The sequence below is a fragment of the Rhamphochromis longiceps genome, linkage group LG7, assembly GCF_057381845.1.
Source record: "Rhamphochromis longiceps isolate RC_006_pf linkage group LG7, R_longiceps_female_GT1.1, whole genome shotgun sequence".
Lineage (NCBI taxonomy): Eukaryota > Metazoa > Chordata > Actinopteri > Cichliformes > Cichlidae > Rhamphochromis > Rhamphochromis longiceps.
The window spans coordinates 28,925,528-28,947,545 of record NC_140563.1 but is presented as its reverse complement, the minus strand read 5'-3'; the positions used below and the strand labels follow the sequence as shown (position 1 = coordinate 28,947,545).

Here is a 22,018-nt window from a genome sequence, read left to right as displayed (position 1 = left end):
TATCAAAGATCCCTCAATGAATCAGGACAAGCTCTCTCTTCTCCTGTCCTGATTTTATTCCTATCTTCTTTCTCCTTCACCTTATTTCCTTTTCTTTTCTCCTTTCCTATATTTGACTTCTTTCCCCTCCTCATTTGTTACCCTGATTTCTTTTGCTTATTCCTTTTCTATCCTGGCTTCCTTTGTACTACTACCACCATTTCTTTTTTCTTTCCAGTACTTCTTTCTATTCTCATGTTTTTCCTCTGTTCCTCGCCTTGTTTCTTTTCCTTATTTCTTGAAGGCTACTTGTTTGCTTTCCTAGGCTCCAGTGCTCCATTCCTATCCTTGTTCACTCATCTCATGTACTCATTTCATTTTTTGTTCTTTCCTCTCTTTGTTTCCTGTCTTCTTATTCATATTCTCATTTATTAGCTGTATGTCAGCACAGATAGATTTATAGTCCCAAATCACCTGAATGCACTTTATACTGTAAGAAGCTGTCATGTAGCTGTTTGCAACCATGCTCTAACCCAGGGGTAGGCAACTCCAGGCCTCGAGTGCCGGTGTCCTGGAGGTTTTAGATGTGTCCAAACAAATCAGCTCTGTAGTTAAGGGATCTTTTTATCATTTACGGATTTTAGCCAAAGTCAAGTCTTACCTTTGCAGGAACGATCTAGAAAGAGTGGTCCATGCTTTTATTACTTCACGGCTGGACTACTGTAATTCCCTCTATGCTGGCCTAGATCGTTCCTGTCTACATCGCCTTCAACTGGTGCAGAACGCTGCCGCTTGCCTGTTGACCGGTTCAAAAAAAAGAGACCACATCACTCCGGTTCTCTGCTCTCTCCACTGGCTCCCAGTTGCTTTTAGGATTGATTTTAAAATCTTACTGCTGGCTTTTAAGGTTTTAAATGGCACTGCACCTTCTTACCTGTCAGAACTCCTTAGTACTTATCGCCCCAGGAGATCTTTGAGGTCAGCCGATCTGATGCTTTTAGATGTTCCCAGGTATAAATTAAAGACAAAGGGAGAGAGGGCGTTTGCTGTGGCTGCACCCAGACTGTGGAACAGTTTACCTCCTCACGTCAGATTCTCCAAAAGCCTAGAAACTTTTAAAACTGCTCTTAAAACTCACCTCTTTTCATTGGCTTTTAGAAAGGTTTAATTTATTTGTTTATTTATTTTTTATTTGATCAGCGAGGTGTTTTACGAAATTGTGTTCTATTGTATTTTTATCTGTATTTACTGTACAGCACTTTGGTCAGCCTTGGTTGTTTTTAAATGTGCTCTATAAATAAACTTGACTTGACTTGACTTGACTTGATCCATCACAGCTGATTTAAAGGGCTAAATGACTCCTCAGCATTTCTTGAAGTTCTCCAGCAGAGGCCTGGTAATGAACTAATCATTTGATTCAGGTGTGTTAACCCAGGGTGCGATCTAAAACCTGCAGGACACCGGCACTCGAGGCCTGGAGTTGCCTACCCCTACTCTAACCACATTAGAAAGAAACACGTATGTAATTCATCCATTAAATAATAAATACCTGATTGATATTTCTCGCACTGTAAGAGACAGTCTAACTGGACCTGGATTCTACATGAAAACATCAACATCTACACTTCGACCAGATATGAAAGAATCGTAACTGTGCAACAGACGTCAGTTTGTTCATGTAAAAGTTCCACTGGGGTCAGTGCTAGGACCAATTCTGCTTCTCTTTGGCAGTTCATTAGAAGACATAGCATACACTTTCACTGCTATGCAGATGACACACAAATTTCTCTATCTATGAGGCCAGATAGCACACACCAATCAGTTAAAGTGCAGGAATTTCTCAAAGGCATAAAGACCTGGATGGCCTCTAATTTTCTGCTTCTAAATTCAGATAAAACTGAGGTTATTGTACTCGGCCCTGGAAATCTTAGAAATATGGTATCTAACCAGATTCTTACTCTGGATGGCATTACCAGTAACAATGTAAGGAATCTTGGAGTCATTTCTGTCCTTCAATGAACATATTAAAAAAATATAGGACTGCATTCTTCCATTTGACACTGAATCCTCCTTAAGCTAAGATGCAATAAGCTAAGGTCGCTCCTAAACTCTAAATTATTGACAGCTGTGGGAAAAGCCAAATTTCCTGATCGATTTTCACCCTCACCTCCTTTTTATCCTATGAAAAGGACAAAAGAACAGAAATAAAGAAGTGACTGTCAAGCTTTTAACCAACATCATAACAAGCCACAGAAGATTAAAGTTTGGGAACAGCTGCTCCTGATATGAAGCTGCCAGTAAACACTAAAAGTACTTCTTATTCTAAATGAGCCATTCCAGTCGCATTAATCTCAGTTAAGATAGTCTGTAGCAGCACATCATGATGAGTTATTTAAACTCATCAAATATGCCGTAAACCATAAATGCTCTGCAGCATTTTCCTCTGAAATCAAGTGATGGAGCAGAAAAGTAGTCTGGAATGTTTTTTTTGTTCTGTTCTGTAATCTCAGACCGATATCTGATGTGAAGTGCTGTTTTTAAAATCCCGACACTTCACCGTGAGGGGGGATTCCTCTGAAGTGCCTGGCCTTGAGTGCAGGTTAATAACTTACACACACTCCCACTTCAGATCATCAGCCTAATGCATAGTGAAGAAAAACACGGCATTCTGGTTAAACGTATGGACTCTGACAGGAGGTGCGGTAGGATTTGTTCCCATGGAAACGCTCTGAAAGCTTCGTGACAACTACTGACGTCATCTGAGCTGTTTCTACTCTTTGAGGTGTCCCTTTTTTTATTCTTTAATCTTCATTGGGTTCAAATCCCATTTATCCAAGCTGAACAGCAACAGGGTTGCAGCAGAGTGGAAGCAGTGGAGCACTGCAGCAACCTGCAGGTCTGAAAACAGTTTGCATTATTAAGGGTGTGGCCTCTCAGACTGATAGGTGGATGATGACACAGATGGTTGCAGCTGCTAGTTTCACCTGAACTGGGCCTCTGGACCATGTTTGTCCTGTTGGAGCCTTTTGGAGCATTTTTAATGACTTCATGTGACCAATAACATGGCTGCTACGAGGTTACTGTACTAACAGACTGTTGAAAATGCTAATGCTGAAGCTTCAGACTGCGACATCAGTGAAACTCATGGTGGCAGGTCTGTGATTATCATACTTTTCATGTTTCAAGTCTGGCAGAAATTCTGCAGCGGTCGAGGTGAAAGAACTCGGCCGAGTTCTTCAGGCTCTTTATTCTCTGCAGTGAGCACTTTTCACATTTCACAGATGTGGCGAGCTTTTAACTTGTGAAACAATTACCAACTCTTATAAGATTGTTGGAATAATAAAAAATACCTGCTCTTTCCTGTTACATCCTTAAACTGACAGAGGAGTGAAGGAGTGACAGACAGATGCCATACACTGATTGGACCACATTATGCTGCTATTACTGCAGCTCAACAATCATGAGCAGAAGATCAGCCAGTAAACTCTGTTTAATACTCTCTGTGTGTGTGTGTGTGTGTGTGTGTGTGTGTGTGTGTGTGTGTGTGTGTGTGTGTGTGTGTGAGAGAGAGAGAGAGAGAGAGCATGCACAGGTATTTTCATTTCACATCGTTATTTCAATTATACGTGTGTGTGTGTGGTGGGGAATACACAGTGACAGCTCATGAATAATTCCCCCCCGTGCAGGAAGCGTGTGTTTATCTACCCTTTAGACTGCTTATTGACACAAACACACACACACACACAGAAATACATCACAATAAACACGCTGAGGCGGCCGGGTGGGAGTGCTGCAGACATTTATCAGACGGGCTAACAAAGAGAAGTCAGAGTGATGCTCCTGAAGATTAACAGGGTGGTTTCACTGCAGTCAGTGTCAGTTTACTGCCTGATGCATTCACTGACATCCTGTTCACAATGAAGTTTGAATCCACTTTCCTCTTTGAGGCTGCGTTTCTGTTCAGAAAAAAAAATTCTTTGTTTGTGCATCTGCGACAAGCTCAGATTGAACAACAGAGGCCTCGCAGGTGACGGGGGTCAAGTACGCGTACATGATGATGTCACAGGTCCAGAGTTTTTACTTCCGTCCCCTCTTAATTTAACTGTGAGTAATATGTTATGAAGCTTAACTTTAATCACAGGCAAACCGATTTACTCAGGAACAGATAAAACACTGAAATAAACCAAACATTAACATTTAGAAGTGATCTAAGTTACTTATATATCATGTTTAACCTCAGTAGTGAAATCTTTATTAATAAAAATAGTGTACATGTACATACATGTACATACCTTAATAAAAACAAGCAGGTGAGATGTTAGAACGCTTTTTATTTTTATTTTAGTACAATAGACAGCTGCTGGGGTTTGGGGTTTGTTTAACCTGAGTAGCGAAAAGACCGCGGGGGGGTTGAAAACGATGTGCCGAGAGTCCGCTGTTCTCGCCGGCTCTAATGATCCTCGACCTCGCTGTTTGCTATGGAGCTGGCGGGTCACAGACGTCTCCAAAAACGTCGGAGCGCGTTTGGAAATATATGATATCTTGATAAATCGAGCAAATATTTGAAGTTTACACAGCTACATTCTCGCTTGAAAATAACTTAAAAGTTTATTTTGTGACCCAGAAAGAGTAATATTTAAAAGTTTTTAGCCGCGCTCCTCCATCATTGCCGCGTTTGGGTTTTGGACGAAATGCATTCTGGGATATTTAGCTGTACCAAGTCCACACAAGTTACCACTGATGCATGCTCGATAAAACGGGCGGAGCGAGAACACATCCGGGACTTTTTCGCGTTCTCGGCTTGATGCGTACTTTGAATTGGAACAGTACTTGGTCTCCGACTGATGACGTATCACGAGTACACAAGAACGCAAGTACGCACAAGTACGCATATTGAGAAAGGCCCCGCCTCTCCAGTCCCACCGTCCCACTGTGACATCACCATGTGAATACTCTGTTCACCCCTCCCCCCTTACACATGCTGTGTGGCCCAAACAGGGTTTAGTTACATGAAAGTAGCAAAGTGTGCTTTAACAGCCAGCCTTACCCAGCACTCACATCTCCAAAACACTGATGTCCAGAAACCGGTGGGTGGGTGATTGAGCGGATCATGCTTTGGATATAAAGCCTATAAAACAGAGAAGAAACTGTCTTTCCTATTAGTGATTTTTATTTAGTGATTTTGTTGACATCAATAATCATCATGGATTCATTTTTAAATCAGTCATTGGTTTATTTCTGTTATTACTGTTGTTGTGTAAAGTGCCAGAGATTCCTGTTTGATCCCAGGAGGAGACGATGATCTCAAGTGGTGTAAATCGAATACACACCCCTGCCGTGGGGATCTCTAGTGAATAACAGAGCGGCCGAAAGCAGCTTTTTGTCTCGCGGCTGAAGAAGTGTCATGAAAAGTCATTTGTATCTGATCTGCAAACATCCTTTGTTGTGTTTTTTGTGTTAAAGTTTCCATAAACTGCTGCGGTCAGTAAAACACTCAGCCGAGGGCACCACGAAGCACAGAGATGCTCTGAGGAGACGCCCGACCCTCCAACACCGCCGCCACACACACACTGACACACACACGTACAGACACACATACACACACACACAGTGACAGGGTGGCAGGGTTACCAGTCACTGTGAGCAATCAGAGCAGTGTGCAGAGACAGAGATGCCACATACCTGCCACCATCCATCAACATCACAGCCTCACACTTGTCCATTTAAATTCATGTCAACAGCAGAAGAGAAGAGAAGAGAAGAGAAGAGAAGAGAAGAGAAGAGAAGAGAAGAGAAGAGAAGAGGAGAGTCAAACTGAAACCATGAAGCACTTTAATAAAAATGTGGTAATTTAAACAGGAACTCTTGTAGCAAAATCTGATATTGTAGTGGAAAAATAATAAACCCAGTTTTGTTAAAAGCACCAGGATTACAAGCAGGCCTCATTCTGTGCTGGAAATCACTGCAGGTGCTCAGAAATGCTTTTGAAAACCATCGCAGCTCATTACTGCATCCACACAGGAAGTTCAAACCCCACCATGCAAAGAACAAACAGACCCCCAGAAACGCTGCCCCCTTTCTCTGAGGTCATGTCAGATGAGGCTGAGTGGAGACCGTCCCACACTCTTCAGGCTAAATAGAGAAGAAACTATCCTGCCTGGTGTAAGCACACAGGTCAAAACGCTCTGTTAGTACAGTAACCTCACAGCAGCCATAGTGCTGGTCACATGACGTCATTTAAAAGATGCTCCAAAACGCTCCAGAGGTCCAGTTCAGGTGAAGCTAGCAGACAGCTAGCAGCAACAGCTGCCTGTGTCAGCATCCACCTGTCAGTCACAGAAGGCACGCCCCTAATGATGCAACCTCTAAGCATTAATGCAATTTAAACAGGTGAGTTATAAAAACATCCTCCCTCCATAGCACTGTTATGAAGGAGGAAACATTAGTTTGACAAAGAAGAATATAATTCATAAGTAAATAACAAGGAGAGGATTTCCCGTCTGTCTGCGGCACTGGGAGGTGTCAGCTTAGTCCCACGGGGAGCTGCATGTAAATAAGCCTGAGTCTTTGGGCTGACATTTTAACAGGCCGGCTTCCTCGTCCCTGAGGTCAGTCGAGTCTTCGCTTTGACAAAGAGACATGCAAATAACTGCAGGCAGAGACACAAAATATCATCTCTGTCAGCGCTGCATTTATCTCTCTGTGAAAATACAGAGCACACGTTAAACGGCAGGGAGTCAGTGCCCATAGACTACATTTTAAATCTTTACAGCAGAAATAAACATGTTTACAGCCTGATAAACAAACTGTTTGGTCTCTGTGGATAATTTAAACCTTCATAACACCTGTAGGAGGATATAACTTTTTTTATGACTTACTTGTTAAAAGTGCATTGAAGTATAAGTACTTTAACTGTGGTAAAATATCTGGATATTTGATATGGTTCAGAGTCAGATAAAAATACTAAAGACACTTTTGAGTTTCACACAGAGAAACAAAAGTGTTGTGGATCAGTGAGCCCCAGACCTGCTGTATGTATTAGTGGATGATCCGATATCATCGTGTTGGTGTTGTTCCCAGATCATCATGAAAATGTTGTTCCAGGTTCAACATTGCAAGTGACCAATCACATTGTTCTGACGTTATTCTTTTGCGCGCCAAGCCATTTGTGCATTTATGAAATTCCAATGTTGCAAGGACAATATCAGTTCGTTTATTAAAGGGTTACGGTTAGGGTTAGGGTCAGGGTCCGTTGATCGGCGGACAGAAGCGGTTTCTCGCAGCTTAAGTACAGTTTTTTGTTTTAAGGCGGTTTTTCCCGGAGTCGCAAAAGTATGACGTCACAACATTCTGATTGGTCACTTGTTGATCCTGGAACAACATCTAGTATGATGATCTGGGAACAACATCAACACGAGGATATCAGATCGTGCAGTTTCTCCAGCCTCTGCCCTCCCACCCCCCGCCTGGACTTCCTCCTCCTCTAGCCCTCAGTTTGATTATTCTGTTAAATCAAAGCATGTGAAGTAACAGAAGATAACAGCGAGTTCCTTTCATCAGAACAAAGCTGGTTTGTGCCTGGAGGATGGGAAACTGAAGATATGCAGCGGTCATGCAAAGGCACGTGTGAGTCTGCATAAAGAAAAAACCCTACCCTCTAACCCTCTGCTCAGGCTGTCCTCCTGGACATCTGCAGACCTGCAGGGCCACAAACACGCCTACAAACACACAAGCTGATTTTAAATTCCCAAACTTCTAAAGACATGATTATTTCTCACTGATTTGGTGGTAAACATATAAAACAAGGAGATGGAGCAGAGCAGCAGGAAACTTCAGGTGAAAAAAAAAAAGACAAAGATGTTTTTATAAAAGCCTTAAAGCCACTCACAGGAACTAACGCAGGAACAATGGTTGCCATCATGTTGATGTTAATGACTGTTTGTCCTGTGAGAGCTGAGAGAGCGCACAGGTGTGGGAGGAAAACACAAACCACTCTTTGTCTGGCTGCAGGAGGATGGAGAAAGATGGAGACCGAGGACAAGAAGGATGATTGACTTAGATTTAAATATACTAAAGGGGCAGGGCCAAGAGATGGCCACTATAGACTGTATATGAAAGATATGTATATGTAGGTAGCTTCCAGGTGCCTGAAATGTTTTCTAATGACCATCAGGGGGCGCCTCCTCTGAAGTCTGACGTTGTTGAGGTCTGTTAACCATCATATCCAGCTTCCTAACCCCAACACACAGCAGTTAAAGTGCTAACTGATTGGTGATGTCACAGTGCCGTCTTTTATATACAGTCTGTGTATATTACTTTCTCTCCATGCTGAACGTGGAAAATACAGTCACTGCTCTCTCTCGCCTGCATATTTCCCCATTCGGACAAATGTCAGCATGTGTGCTGTAATGTGCTGTGATTGGTCAGTTAGGACGCCTGTTTCTTCACCACAGGAAGTGCAGTGTGGTCAAAAGCAGCAGCAGCTTGTGGTGGTTTAAGGTGATGCTCTCAGAGGGATGCAGGCAGTGATACTGGAGGATCACGTACAGGCCAACAGCACCTCCCTGTGGACCCCTGAAGAACTGCAGGGACTGAGTGGAGCACCAGCAGTTGATTCGTGTCTGTCACTGTTTTTAACGTGGGTGTTTGCTGCCGTGACGTCATCGACCTCTCCTGTAGCTGGTCGGCGTCCACGGGGACTCGGTGTGGATTTTTTTAGGCTTTAACTGGAATCTTCTGCTCTGACTCTTTTACAATTTTGCAGCACTTTTGTTCCTGCACTTCAAGCTGTGTGTTTGTCGTGCGCGTGCTCACAGAGCTCTGCATGAAGCTCCAGCTGTTCCCCACACAGTCCTCCACGGCAGCTTCAAGCAGTGCAAAGCATAAAGTTCCTGTTCAGGCTGTGCTGAGACTGAGGTTTAAGTTCAACAAACCATCTGGGCGCTTTGATAAAATCCTAAATTATAATGAAATAAGCAACACAGCAGGTGATTCTCATTCATTAAGAGAGATAAATTAACTTTTATGGATTCATAACTTTCCCAGACACTTCCAATAACAGGTTCAAGCATCTGTTGGACTCCTTTAATTAAAGGAGTTCACCTGTCGCTCCCTAGGTAACTTATTGTGACTTATTGTGAGCTCACTGATGGATATTTATTAGTGAATAAGTGATGTAATGAGTCTCAGGAGCTTCAGTTCATCAGTAAGATGTAAAAACAGTTTGATGGATGTTGATGGAGCTCTGTTTTGGTGGAGGTCTGGGCTCTGAGCTGCTGCTATGCCCTTTGTGTTTTCATGCACTTTACAGATTTCTGTGAATCTGCAGCATTAATAATGTGCAGCTGTGTGGACCCATGAGTGACGCATCCACAGGAAAGGTGACTCAGGTGTCTCAGCAGACTGAACTATAATTCACTTAGTGTACTGGGTTATAAAGCACACCTGTAGCCCATCCTGCTCTCACTCTGGCTGCAGCTGACGCAGGTATGTGGGAAACAGACTCACCTGGGGAGCAGCTGGTAGCAGCACTGGGCTGTCCTCGTGTAAACTTCCTCCCAGCTACCTGTGCTCACCCGGTGGTTGAGCTGAGCTGCGTTTGTGTGGATACACACACATATGTAGTGAGAGGAGTTTTCTGGAAGAAGATTCATGAGTTTAAGGATGTTTTTAAGAGGGTGTAGGTGTTTCCATGTCACACCATCCCGTGCTCCAGCCGTCCATCCACCACGACCTCCTTGCTGCTCAGACTCCTTCATGTTAACCCACAGCTGTGTTCATACACGGCATTAAACACACGACCGCTCAGGAATGATGACACAGCAGCTTTTATTTCAGACTGCACTTCAGGCACCAACAGGAAACATTCAGCGGCGATGCATGCAGTTTGTACATCCACCAATGAGCACGCAGTGCCTACAAAGAACACACACATTCATCGTCACATCAAGCTTTTGGCATGAGAAAAAAAAAAAAAAAAAAGAGTACACTGAATCTAAAGGAACCACAAGAACCGCACAGAACGCACAGAACCTCACACCTGATTTAAAGACACAATAAAAATGGAATTTACACTTTTCTTTGGATGTGTTTGAATTATTATTTTGACCTTGATCAGAAGACATCAGCATTTCTAATGCGGCATGAAATGAGCACGACAGAACATCTGGATTCAACATCTGTCTCTGCTGAAGTTCTGCAGGTCCTCATAAAATAACCTCTGACGTTAAACTGACCACAGAGTGCAAATCATCATCATCATGAACACGCTGATGTGCAGGCTCCTCCTCCTCGTCTCCTTCCTCTCTGAGTGGAAGCAGGACATGAAGGTCATGAGTGTGAGAACGTCACAGCATCACATCACTACACTGTACGAACACAGCGAGGGCAGGAAGCAGTGTGTGTGTGTCTGTGTGTGTGTCTAGTTAGTGTTTGGCCTCTCGGGGGTAGAACTCGGCCAGTGTGCTCTGGGGGATCCTCTTAAGCATCTCTTTGGGGAAGATCCTCATGAGCTGCCAGCCAATGTCCAGAGTCTCAAACACGCTGCGATTCTCATAGGCACCTAAACACAAACACAGGGACAGGTGAACACCAGTGTCTGACATCACAGCAGTTTGATGTGGGTATCGGGTGGACAAAGAGTCACATGACCCGTGAAATGCTCCTCCTAATGTGAGGGCACTCAGAGCCTGAAGCAGATAACCCGGGTTAACAGAGAAAGCTGATAACCATCATCATCGTACCTGTCATCTCTGACTGGGAGTTAGGATTTATTAAAGTTTATTTAAGTATCAAAAGTCTGTTAAAGCTGCCAAATCTGCCTTTTTGTCTAGCATTATTATGACTAATAGCCACAACCCCCGAGCACTTTTTAATACTTTTAATTCTGTGATAAACCCTCGCACTACCACTTATAGGGATGCTTCCCCTGCTCTTTGTGATAAATTCTTAAAGTATTTCTCTGATAAAATCTCAGCTCTAAGGGCTTCTCATCCATCTCATCCATCATCAGTTTTAGACCCAGTTCCAGCTTCTGAATGCTTGACTGTCTTTCAACAGTTTGAGCCAGTGTCTTATTCTGCTTTAAAAGATATAATTGATCATCTCAAAATCTCTGGTTCCCCGCATGATATTCTTCCTTCTCGTTTCTTTAAGGAAGCTTTACATGTTATTGGTCCTTGTATCTTATCTCTGCTGAATGCATCATTGTCATCAGGTTGTGTACCGTCTGTCTTTAAGCATGCTGTTGTGCAACCTATTATGAAAAAGCAAAATCTTGACCCTAATGGTCTCACTAACTACAGCAACACTCCTCGGCTTCTGCCCCTATTTATTGTGGTGTGCCTCAAGGGTCCGTGCTTGGTCCTGCTCTTTTCTCTTTGTACATGTTGCCCTTGGGATTAATTTTTAGTAAATACAACATCTCCTTTCACTGTTATGCCGATGATATCCAGATTTATTCACCTTTGAAATCCGATGTGTCTGCTTCTTTGCAACCTCTGTTCAACTGTTTGCATGAAGTTAAAATTTGTTTATCACATAATTTTCTTACATTGAACGAAGACCAAAATCACTAGACCAGTTAGCTGATGCCCTAGGCCCTCTCGCTAGCCATCTTTCGTCCACTGTAAGAAACCTCGGAGTGTTCCTGGATGGCTCTTTTAAACTCGAGAAACAGGTCTCCACTGTGGTAAAAAACAGCTTTTACCAGTTGCGTCAGATTTCCAAAGCAAAGCCGTTCTTTCCTTTAAAGGACCTTGAAAAGCTTATCCACGCATTTATCACATCCAGATTGGACTACTGTAACTCCCTCTACTCAGGCCTCCAACACTCTTCTCTTTGCCGGCTCCAGTTAATTCAAAATGCAGCTGCGCATCTTTTAACAGGTACGAGAATTCATGAACACATAACTCCTATTTTAGCCAAATTACATTGGCTCCCTGTTAAATATCTCATAGATTTTAAAATTCTTTTGTTCACTTTTAATATTTTGAATAATTTTGCGCCCAGTTATCTTTCTGATTTACTCCATTCATACAATCCCAACAGAGCACTTAGATCATCCAATCACAGGCTCCTAGCACAACCTAGGTCTCGAATGAAGTCGAGAGGCGACCGGGCCTTGGCAACCGTGGCACCCAGACTTTGGAATAACCTCCCTGTTCATATTCGTACTGCCGAGTCTATCCAGTCTTTTAAATCACATCTTAAAACGTATCGTTTTACTTTGGCTTTTGATTCTAACTAGTTGGCTGTTTTAGCTTGTTGTGTTGTTACCTATTGTTTGTTGTCCTCTTTTATTGTTTGTTTTAACTGTCTCATGTTTTTATTGACTGTGAAGCACTATGGTCAACACTGTTGTTTTAATATGTGCTATATAAATAAATTTTGATTTGATTTGATTTGATTTTGATTAAAGCAATTAATAAATCCTAACCAGCTTTCCAAAGAAAGCTGGATCTGTTCAACGTAGTTACATAAAGGTGAACAAACAAGCAAACAAAGAGTCCAATGGCACCTTGAGAGATGAAGTTTTTCTCAAACTTGGTGAGGAACTCCAGGTACAGCAGATCATCGGCCGTCAGAGCCTCCTCTCCCACCACTGCCTTCATGGCCTGGACATCCTTCCCTATAGCATAACAGGCATACTGCACACACACAGACACACACACACTTAGATTAAGCAGGAAGACAGGAGCGTGCAGCCTGGAGCAGGTGTATACGTACGAGCTGGTTGGAGACGTCAGAGTGGTCTCTGCGGGTCATTCCCTCCCCGATGGCGGACTTCATGAGACGGGAGAGAGACGGAAGCACATTGATGGGAGGATAGATCTGAGTGGAGGAAGACGGGGAGGACAGGTCAGGGTCACCTGATGGCTCTGACGTATGCCAGGTTGACTGACAGAGCCTGGCATTCCTCTACCTGAGGCCGGCTACAGAGCTCAGAGCTCCACAGGTGACGTCTGAAGGCGGAGCTTTGTTACCTGTCTGTTGTGAAGCTGTCTGTCCACGTAGATCTGTCCCTCAGTGATGTACCCGGTCAGGTCAGGGATGGGATGGGTGATGTCTGCGAGAGATGAGAACTTGCTGTGAAATCCACAAAATTCCAATCCTTTGTATGTGAGATGAGCACGTGTGTGTCTGAGTATGTGTGTGTACCGTCGTTGGGCATGGTGAGGATGGGGATCTGGGTGATGGAGCCGCTGCGTCCCTCAACCCTGCCGGCTCTCTCATAGATGGTTGCCAGGTCGGTGTACATGTATCCGGGGAAACCTCGGCGTCCTGGCACTTCCTCTCTGGCTGCGGACACCTGGCGGCGGAGAGCAATCACATGATCATTTCCAGTTTCCTGCAGCGATTTGGGGTTACGGTAAGTGAGAGTGAAAGAGCAGCTGACCTCTCTGAGCGCCTCTGCGTACGAGCTCATATCGGTGAGGATGACAAGCACGTGCTTCTCACACTGATAGGCCAAGTACTCGGCCGCCGTCAGTGCCAAGCGGGGGGTGATGATCCGCTCGATTCTGCAACACAATGGCCCGATAATCTGTGAATGTGGGCCGACCCCCGGTGCAGGTTAGCCTCAGCCATCACTAACTCTTAGAAGAACACAGCTCGACCTGCAGAGCACACCTGTGTGTTCCTGCAACGTTACAAAACTGCTGTTTGAGCGCCTGAAGGTGAACCCCCAAACACTTGACCCGCTCCCACGGCCCATACAGCAAATCTGACATCATCTATGAAACACCTGGAAATCTGCCTTCAGCTCTGTCTGTTTGTCTGTGTGTGTATGCAAATGTGTGTGTGTGTGTGTGTGTGTGTGTGTGTGTGTGTGTGTGTGTGTGTGTGTGTGTGTGTGTGTGTGTGTGAGCTTTGTTCTTAATGTTTTGTCCTACGTCGGGTCATTGGCCAGGTTGAGGAACAAGCAGACATTGTCCATGGAGCCGTTCTCCTCGAAGTCCGACTTGAAGAACCTGGCTGTCTCCATGTTCACCTGAGGGCGGAGAGTAGATCACTGAGCTCTGTGAGTGGGAGTTTGCAGGTGCTGAGTGTGTGGGGCAGCTTTAAGACATCAATAAACTTGCTCTCATATTCAGAGGCTTCTGATGAGGAAGCATCTGAAGAACTCACCCCCATGGCGGCAAAAACAATGGCAAAGTTGTCCTCGCTGTAGTCCATCACGTCCTTTGACTTCTTCACCAAACCGGCCTGCCGGCAGATCTGAGCTGCAATCTGAGACAGAAGAAGAGGGATCTGATTTCCTTTTCAGTCATTACATCACAATAATGAAGAGGAGGTGATGTGTTTACCGACCCTGCCCCCTCTCGGAGTAGGGTGCGAGTACCTCGTTGTGCGGCAGCCCGGCAGCAGAGAAAATGGGGATTTTCTGCCCTCTGGCGATGCTGTTCATGCCATCGATGGCAGAGATGCCAGTCTGGATCATCTCCTCAGGGTAAATGCGGCACTGAGGGTTTATGGGCTGTCCTGAGGAGAACGTGGTTACAAACACATGTATGAAGGAACTGAACACGTGATCCACTGCAGCAGATAATAACAACTCCAAGAAGTCAGAGACAAGTACACGGAGATTCACAGGTGCAGTTTATGAGGACTCGAGGAAGTCAACATGAAAGCTGAAAACTGAATGTATTTTTCTATTTCAAAACTACAATTATAATGGATTGGATTTATATAGCGCTTTTCAAGGCACCCAAAGCGCTTTACAATACCACTATTCATTCACTCTCACGTTCATACACTGGTGGAGGCAAGCTACAGTTGTAGCCACAGCTGCCCTGGGGCAGACTGACAGAAGCGAGGCTGCCATATCGCGCCATCGGCCCCTCTGGCCAACACCAGTAGGCAAGTAGGGTAAAGTGTCTTGCCCAGGGACACAACGACCAGGACAGAGAGCCCAGGGATCGAACCGGCGACCTTCCGGTTACAGATGCGATTCCCAACCCCCTGAGCCACGGTTTAGCGAAATAAAGCTCCTAAAAATAAACTCATCATGACCCACAGCACAAGAGACTGCCCACAACTCTACATCCTAAAACACATCCTTTAAATTTATTCTAATCACATTTTACTTAAAAACTCATAGAAAGCTGTTTTTATCGTTTCCCTCCTTCTGAAATCTGACTTTTCTCCGATTAAACCTCCAAACTTTTGATTCTGTGGGTCGTTCTTTGACCTGAACCGCATGTGAGTCCACGCGATCAAGCCCAGCTCGAACCCTGAGTGACGTCAGTGTGTAACCACATGTTCCACACTGAGGTGAGGTATTAATGAGAAGGTGGGCGTTACTGTGACTGCGAGTCAAACATACAGACAGAGCCTGATTTTGACCACGTGTGTCTCTATAAAACATTAAAACTGAGATCAGGTTAAATCTGCTGTGTTTTCTCTCATTTCTGACATTTTTCCTCCGAACAAGTCGAAGAAACTTTACTGCCTGTTTCAGATGTTTGCATCAGACTGCTGCACCAATCAGATCATGGCAAGTCTCCTCGAAGCAGAGACATACCCATGATGTCCAGGAAGTCTTCGGCCAGGACAGCGGGTCCTCGGTCGATGGGTTTACCCGACCCGTTAAACACACGACCTGCAAACACAAAAACACGCCTCAGCACACATCTGAGGACCTCATCACACATTCAACAGCGGACGGGGATTCATGAGGACCTTTGTGAACCTCATTCTGTCACGTGACGTACCCAGCATGTCCTCTGAGACCGGCGTCCGTAATATGTCACCTGTGAACTCGCAGCTGGTCTTCTTGGCATCGATGCCTGCAGTCCCCTCAAACACCTGCAGAAGGCAGAGCGGAGGAGGAAACAGTTCATCGGGGTCCTTCTGGAAGTGCCCACATTGTGTCAGACTGATGTGAATACCTGCACCACAGCTTTGGAGCCGGTGACTTCCAGCACCTGGCCGCTCCTCCTGGTTCCATCCGGCAGCGTGAGGTGGACGATCTCGGCGTACCTTGGGAACTGTCGGTGTGAAGGGAGACCACGAGAGTTACCAACCTCCACTATACACGTGTCAGAAAACATAGCACAGTTCACCATTTATTTGAGGGAAACTACATAAACGGATTTAAACGTGGTGTGAGGACGCTCCGACTGCAGGATCTGCTGGTTTTATTGAGAGACGCTTAGTAAAGAGGACGCTGAGACAAACAGCTGAGGAGGTTTTCCTCTTACCTTAACCTGGTCCAGGATCACCAGCGGCCCGTTGACTCCAGACACTGTTTTGTAGGCTGAGGAGACAAAAACAGCACAAGTCAGTACAGCGTGGGTGGAGCACAGGTGGAGCACAGGTGGAGCGCTGCACAGCTGCAGATCTCCACATGACAGCACCGTTTCTCCAACATGTGAAATCTTCTTTTATAAGCTCAAAGTCTCCACCTGCTGGAAGTCACATGAACCACAGTCTGACGGGAGATACGAGCCTTAGAGACTCTGCAGTGTGCAGAACCTAAATATGAATAAAAAAGTTTCTGTTCAACACGAGCCTCTGAAGAGCGTTTCCCTCTCACTTTAAATCACATCACACTGAAAGAACGGGTGTAATGAGCTCGCACATGTTCACCTGTGCAGGTGAGCCTCATCGCTAACACTTTAATCCTGCTCTAAACACTCCGTTTATCGCGTCTGTGCTCCTCTCAGGTCTATGTGATGTGACAGAGAGGAGGCCCAGGATCAGACACAGGAGCATTATTCTGAACTGTGACTGTGAACTGCTGTGAAAGAGTGCAGAAACAGATATATAGGTGAGCTGTCAGGAACATTTTTAATGCTCAGCATGTAATTTACAAGCCGACAAAAGTAAGAGATTACAACGCCAGCACCTGAGAGTTTTTTTCAGCCTCCATCATCGCCTGGTTTATTCCATTAACCCTCATCCTCCTCCTCCTGCTGCGGACCTCAGTCTGCCTGATAATGATGATGATGATAATGATGGTGGTGGTGGTGGGACTCACTGAGGCGCGGCTGGGAGATGTAATCCCGTTTGACGGCCATCACATGTTCCCGGGAGGCAGCGGTGGCGGAGGTAGGAGCGGCGGCCGGGGCTCTGCTCCCGCTGACGGCCGAGGACAGCTCGCTCATCGCCCCGTTCACCATCCCTCTGAGCGCCTTCATCGCCATGTTTCCCCGCAGCGGCGTCCGAGTCGTGACAGCAGCGGCGCATGCGCACGAAACTTCAGCTGCATCAGAAAGGACGCCGAGGAATGTGTCTATGGAACCTCAGTGATGCTAAAACAACATTATTATTATTATTATTATTATTATTATTATTATTATTATTATTATTATTATTATATAACAATGTGAATGAATAAAAGAAAAGCTGATGTTTGAAAATATTACATTTAACTGAGCTTTTTGTCAATAAATTATTTTTGTAATAATATTGCGCTTTTTATCTAAACTTCTCATTAGAATAAAAACAATAATGTTATAATTAGAATACATATAAATGTATGAATTTATAAGACACGATGATAAGCGGTATATTTGGAGGAGTAAAGGTGAGGCTTCCAAACCGAAGAGCACTGAAGCATGGTGTTGGTAGCATCATGCTCTGGGCTGTTTCGCAGTCAGTGGCTTGAATAATGAAGGAGGAGGACTGCCTTCAAATTCATCAACTTCACCTCAAATCAACAGCTAGATGTTTGAAACTTGGACACTAAGGGTGTCCAAATTCATAGGCTGCATCCTCCTGAGACTACATTTGTAGGCCGATTATGTTACAGCGATGTGACGAAGGCTGTCCAAATTCATAGACTCCTCCAAATGCGGCCAACAAATGCGTCCTCCTTTTCCCCAGATTTGAAGGATGGGTCGGGTGTATCCTTGCTGGCCCACCATATCCCAGAATTCACAGCACAGCCCAGCCAATTCCAGTTTCCAACAATGGTGGCAGTTACTTAGTTTTAATTTTGCTCTTATTACTTTTTCTGGGTTACAAAATAAACTTTTAAGGCGAGAATGTAGGTGTGTAAATTTCAAATATCTGCTTGGTTTATCAAGCCATCACATATTTGCAAAAGTCCTCCGACTTTTTCTGAGACATCTGTTACCCACCTGCTCAATAGCTAGCCGGGGTGAGAACAGTGAACTATTGTTTTCAGCCACCATCCCCGCGGTCTTTCGCTACTCAGGTTAAACATGATACATAAGTCACTTAGATAATTTGAAAATGTTTTTGTTTGGCTTTTTTCTGTTTTATTTGTTCGTGAGTAAATCAGTTTGGCTGAGATTATAGTTATAGTTTTCACACAGCTGAATAAATGTCAAACAGAAAACTGATTAAACAGAAGTGTGACATGATCGAGAATTTACGCCAGTGTCCTGTTATATTTTACATAGCAAGGAGCAGGCAGCTGAGTTTTTATTAAACTCTACCAAGACACAAAAACTGAAGGCTAGACTATGAATTTGGGGCGATCGTGGCTCAAGAGTTGGGCGTTCGTCTTGTAATTGGAAGGTTGCCGGTTCGAGCTCCGACAGTCTCGGTCGTTGTGTCCCCTTGGCCAAGACACTTCACCCGTTGCCTACTGGTGGTGGTCGGAGGGCCCGGTGGCGCCAGTGTCCGGCAGCCTCGCCTCTGTCAGTGGGGCCGAGGGCGTCTGTGGCTACACTGTAGCTTGCCATCACCAGTGTGTGAATGGGTGGATGACTGTGTATAGTGTAAAGCGCTTTGGGGTCCTTAGGACCAAGTAAAGCGCTATACAAATACAGAGCATTTACCATTTGGACACCCCCACTGTGTTCCAGCAGAACAATGATCCCAAACGCACATCCGAACTGGTTTTGGATAAAGCAGGATAACATTAAGCTTCTGGAAAGTTCTTCTCAAAGCTCCGACCTCAACCCTGTGGAAAGTTTGTGGACTCTGGTTAAAAGCTAGCTCTGTGCCATGAAACTAAACAATTATCTTTGTCCTGTCTTCCTCCCCTCACTCCCAACCAGTCGGAGCTGAGCCTAATTCCCTTCCTGTTGAAAAGGGTGTTCTTTCCCACTGTCACCAAAGCGCTTGCTCATATAAAGTGCCTTCAGGTGACTGCTGCTGTGATTTCATGCTAAATATATCGATAAAACTGAATTGTGAACTTTATTTTGAAAATCCCAAATAAAGTCAAACTTGTTCTTTAAAGTCAGTAAAGATGTTGGACAATCATTCCAACCTGGAAACATAGCCACTCAAAGAAATCATTAAAAGCCCAAAATGACCCTGATGTTGATGAGTGGATGGAAACTTTGCCCTCAGAACAGCTTCAGACTGTCTCACCCTGCTTTAAAAGTTAGCCTAAACTACGTTTTGTCCAGTTTTACAGTCTTCACTCAGAATTTTAACATGATCACACAGACAGACATTTCTCCATCAGACAGATGGATTATTACGCAACAAATTATTAAATGAGTTTATTCAAAGTGGGACACAATAAATGTTTCGCACACGCTGACAGCTTTCTTCTTCACAGACAGATGCAGAGATTTCTTCTACCTGTTCAGGTGCTACAGCCACAGATGTCATGGAACTGACTGTTTATGCACATGTTTGGCCACCAGGGGGAGCTGGAGCATCAGTGATGTAACCTGATGTCTTGCCCTGTTGCTGTGGGAATCAAACCATCAACTTCAACATTTCCTGCGCTGTGTCTGCGTCTCTGAGCTCAGAACCCAGCGTATCCTCTGAACGCCTGAAACATGTCTGATGTCACTTCCTGAAAAACTGCTCTGTGGTGAACAGACCAGACGCGCAGCTGCCGTGGACTATTTTAGGTGGCGGGTGTATATGGGTCTCCTGGGGCAGGCGGTCAGAGTATGTAAGAGTGTTTCCTGTGTGTGACAGCACAGTGGTGCTGACATCGTGGGGCAGAGTCTGACTGCAAGGTGAATAATCCCAGCTAACTTCAGCCTGCTGTGTCTGAGTCTGGCTCGCACAGCCCGCTCACAGCGTGTGCTTAGGGATGAAAAACGACGCGCTTAAACGTTTTTCAGTCTGACTGAAGGAAACATGAAATTGACTCGAGTCCAAATTTGAACCTTTTTAATGTTCAAATTTTGTAAAACATTAAATTTAATCGAATTAGATGAGTACTAAATGTTCAGTTTAATGTGAGCACATTTTTCTTAATGATTGATTATTTGGACAAATTCAGTTCAATTTCAATTCAATTCAATTTTATTTATTTAGCACCAAATCACAACAACAGACGCCTCAAGGCACTTTATATTGTAAGGTAGGCCCTACAATAATACATACAGACAAAAACACAACAATCATATGACCCCCTTAGAGCAAGTACTCTGGTGACGGTGGATAGAAAAAACTCCCTTTTAACAGGAAGAAACCTCCGGCAGAACCAGGCTCAGGGAGGGGCGGGGCCATCTGCTGCGACCCGTTGGGGTGAAAGAAGGAAGACAGGATAAAACACATGCTGTGTAAGAGAGACAGAGGTTAATAACAGATATGATTCAATGCAGAGAGGTCTGTTAATACATAGTGAGTGAGAAAGGTGACTGAAAAAGAAATACCCAGTGCATCATGGGAATCCCCCAGCAGCCTACAACTATTGCAGCATAACTAAGGGAGGATTCAGGGTCACCTGGTCCAGCCCTGACTATATGATTTAACAAAAAGTAATCTTAAAAGTAGAGATAGTGTCTGTCTCCTGAATCCAAACTGGAAGCTGGTTCCACAGAAGAGGGGCCTGAAAACTGAAGGCTCTGCCTCCCATTCTACTTTTAAATACTCTAGGAACAACAAGTAAGCCTGCAGAGCGAGAGCGAAGTGCTCTAATAGGGTGATATGGTACTACAAGGTCATTAAGATAAGATGGGGCCTGATTATTTAAGACCTTGTATGTGAGGAGCAGGATTTTGAATTCAATTCTGGATTTAACAGGAAGCCAATGAAGGGAAGCCAAAACAGGAGAAATATGCTCTCTCTTTCTAGTCCCTGTCAGGACTCTTGCCGCAGCATTTTGGATTAACTGAAGGCTTTTCAGCGAGTTTTTGGACATCCTGATAATAATGAATTACAGTCGTCCAGCCTGGAAGTAATAAATGCATGAACTAGTTTTTCAGCGTCACTCTGAGACAGGATATTTCTAACCTTAGAGATGTTGCGCAAATGGAAGAACGCAGTCTTACATATTTGTTTAATATGTGCGTTGAAGGACATATCCTGGTCAAAAATGACTCCAAGGTTCCTCACAGTGTTACTGGAGGCCAAGGTAATGCCATCCAGAGTAAGAATCTGGTTAGATACCATATTTCTAAGATTTTCAGGGCCGAGTACAATAACCTCAGTTTTATCTCAATTTAGAAGCAGAAAATTAGAGGTCATCCAGGTCTTTAAAACTTTCCTGCAGTTTAACTAATTGGTGTGTGTTATCTGGCTTCATGGATAGATAAAGTTGGGTGTCATAAGCATAGCAGTGAAATGTGTGCTAGACCTTCTGATAATACTGCCTAAGGGAAGCATGTATAATGTAAACAGAATTGGTCCTAGCACCTACAGCATGCTCTAATCATTCTAATAGAATATTATGGTCAACAGTATCGAACGCTGCACTGAGGTCTAGCGGGACAAGCACAGAGATGAGTCCACTGTCAGAGGCCATAAGAAGATCAGTTTTAACCTTTAACCTTAACCTAAAGCTGTTTCTGTGCTGTGATGAGCTCTGAAACCTGACTGACACTCTTCAAATGAGAAAGTCTGCGGGTCTCCGTGTAATCGGTTTACTGTTCCAATACTTTTAGCCCTCACTGTACTTCCATCTGTGACTTCACCAACATGTAAGAATAACCCGGAAGTGTGAGTACGCCATCTGTAATAGTGTGGTGAGCACATGAGCAGAGATTTCCTCCTCTTTGTGTGTCCTTGAATTGCATCTGCAGATGATCTGTTAGCTGTTTGACAGCTACTCTTTCAAGAATTTTTGATATGAAAGGAAGGTGAGAGAATGGCCTGTAATTAGCTACAGATGGCTTTTTAAGTAACTACAGCCAGCTTGAAGGCCTGTAGT

At 44.4% G+C, this 22,018-nt stretch overlaps 1 protein-coding gene across 1 annotated transcript; it reads right to left on the bottom strand.

The window, feature by feature from the left end:
- Nucleotides 1-9,844: 9,844 nt before the first annotated feature.
- LOC146665523 (V-type proton ATPase subunit B, brain isoform-like) lies at nt 9,845-17,155 on the bottom strand. Its single transcript, XM_085411166.1, has 14 exons — nt 16,961-17,155; nt 16,182-16,237; nt 15,870-15,968; nt 15,693-15,786; nt 15,503-15,580; nt 14,321-14,460; nt 14,107-14,208; nt 13,872-13,969; nt 13,376-13,499; nt 13,138-13,288; nt 12,963-13,045; nt 12,706-12,810; nt 12,497-12,626; nt 9,845-10,540 (listed from the first exon to the last, which is right to left on the bottom strand). Exons 1-14 carry the CDS (start codon nt 17,124-17,126, stop codon nt 10,404-10,406), a joined length of 1,563 nt encoding a protein of 520 aa, XP_085267292.1. The 5' UTR covers nt 17,127-17,155; the 3' UTR covers nt 9,845-10,403.
- Between the last annotated feature and the right edge of the window lie 4,863 nt (nt 17,156-22,018).

Coding starts and splice junctions, on each gene's coding strand:
- LOC146665523 (XM_085411166.1), bottom strand. CDS start 17,126: ATGGCGATGAAGGCGCTCAGAGGGATGGTGAACGGGGCGATGAGCGAG. Junction 15,787..15,869: donor GCTCCAAAGCTGTGGTGCAG/GTATTCACATCA, acceptor TGCCTTCTGCAG/GTGTTTGAGGGGACTGCAGG. Junction 15,581..15,692: donor GGTCTCAGAGGACATGCTGG/GTACGTCACGTG, acceptor TTGTGTTTGCAG/GTCGTGTGTTTAACGGGTCG.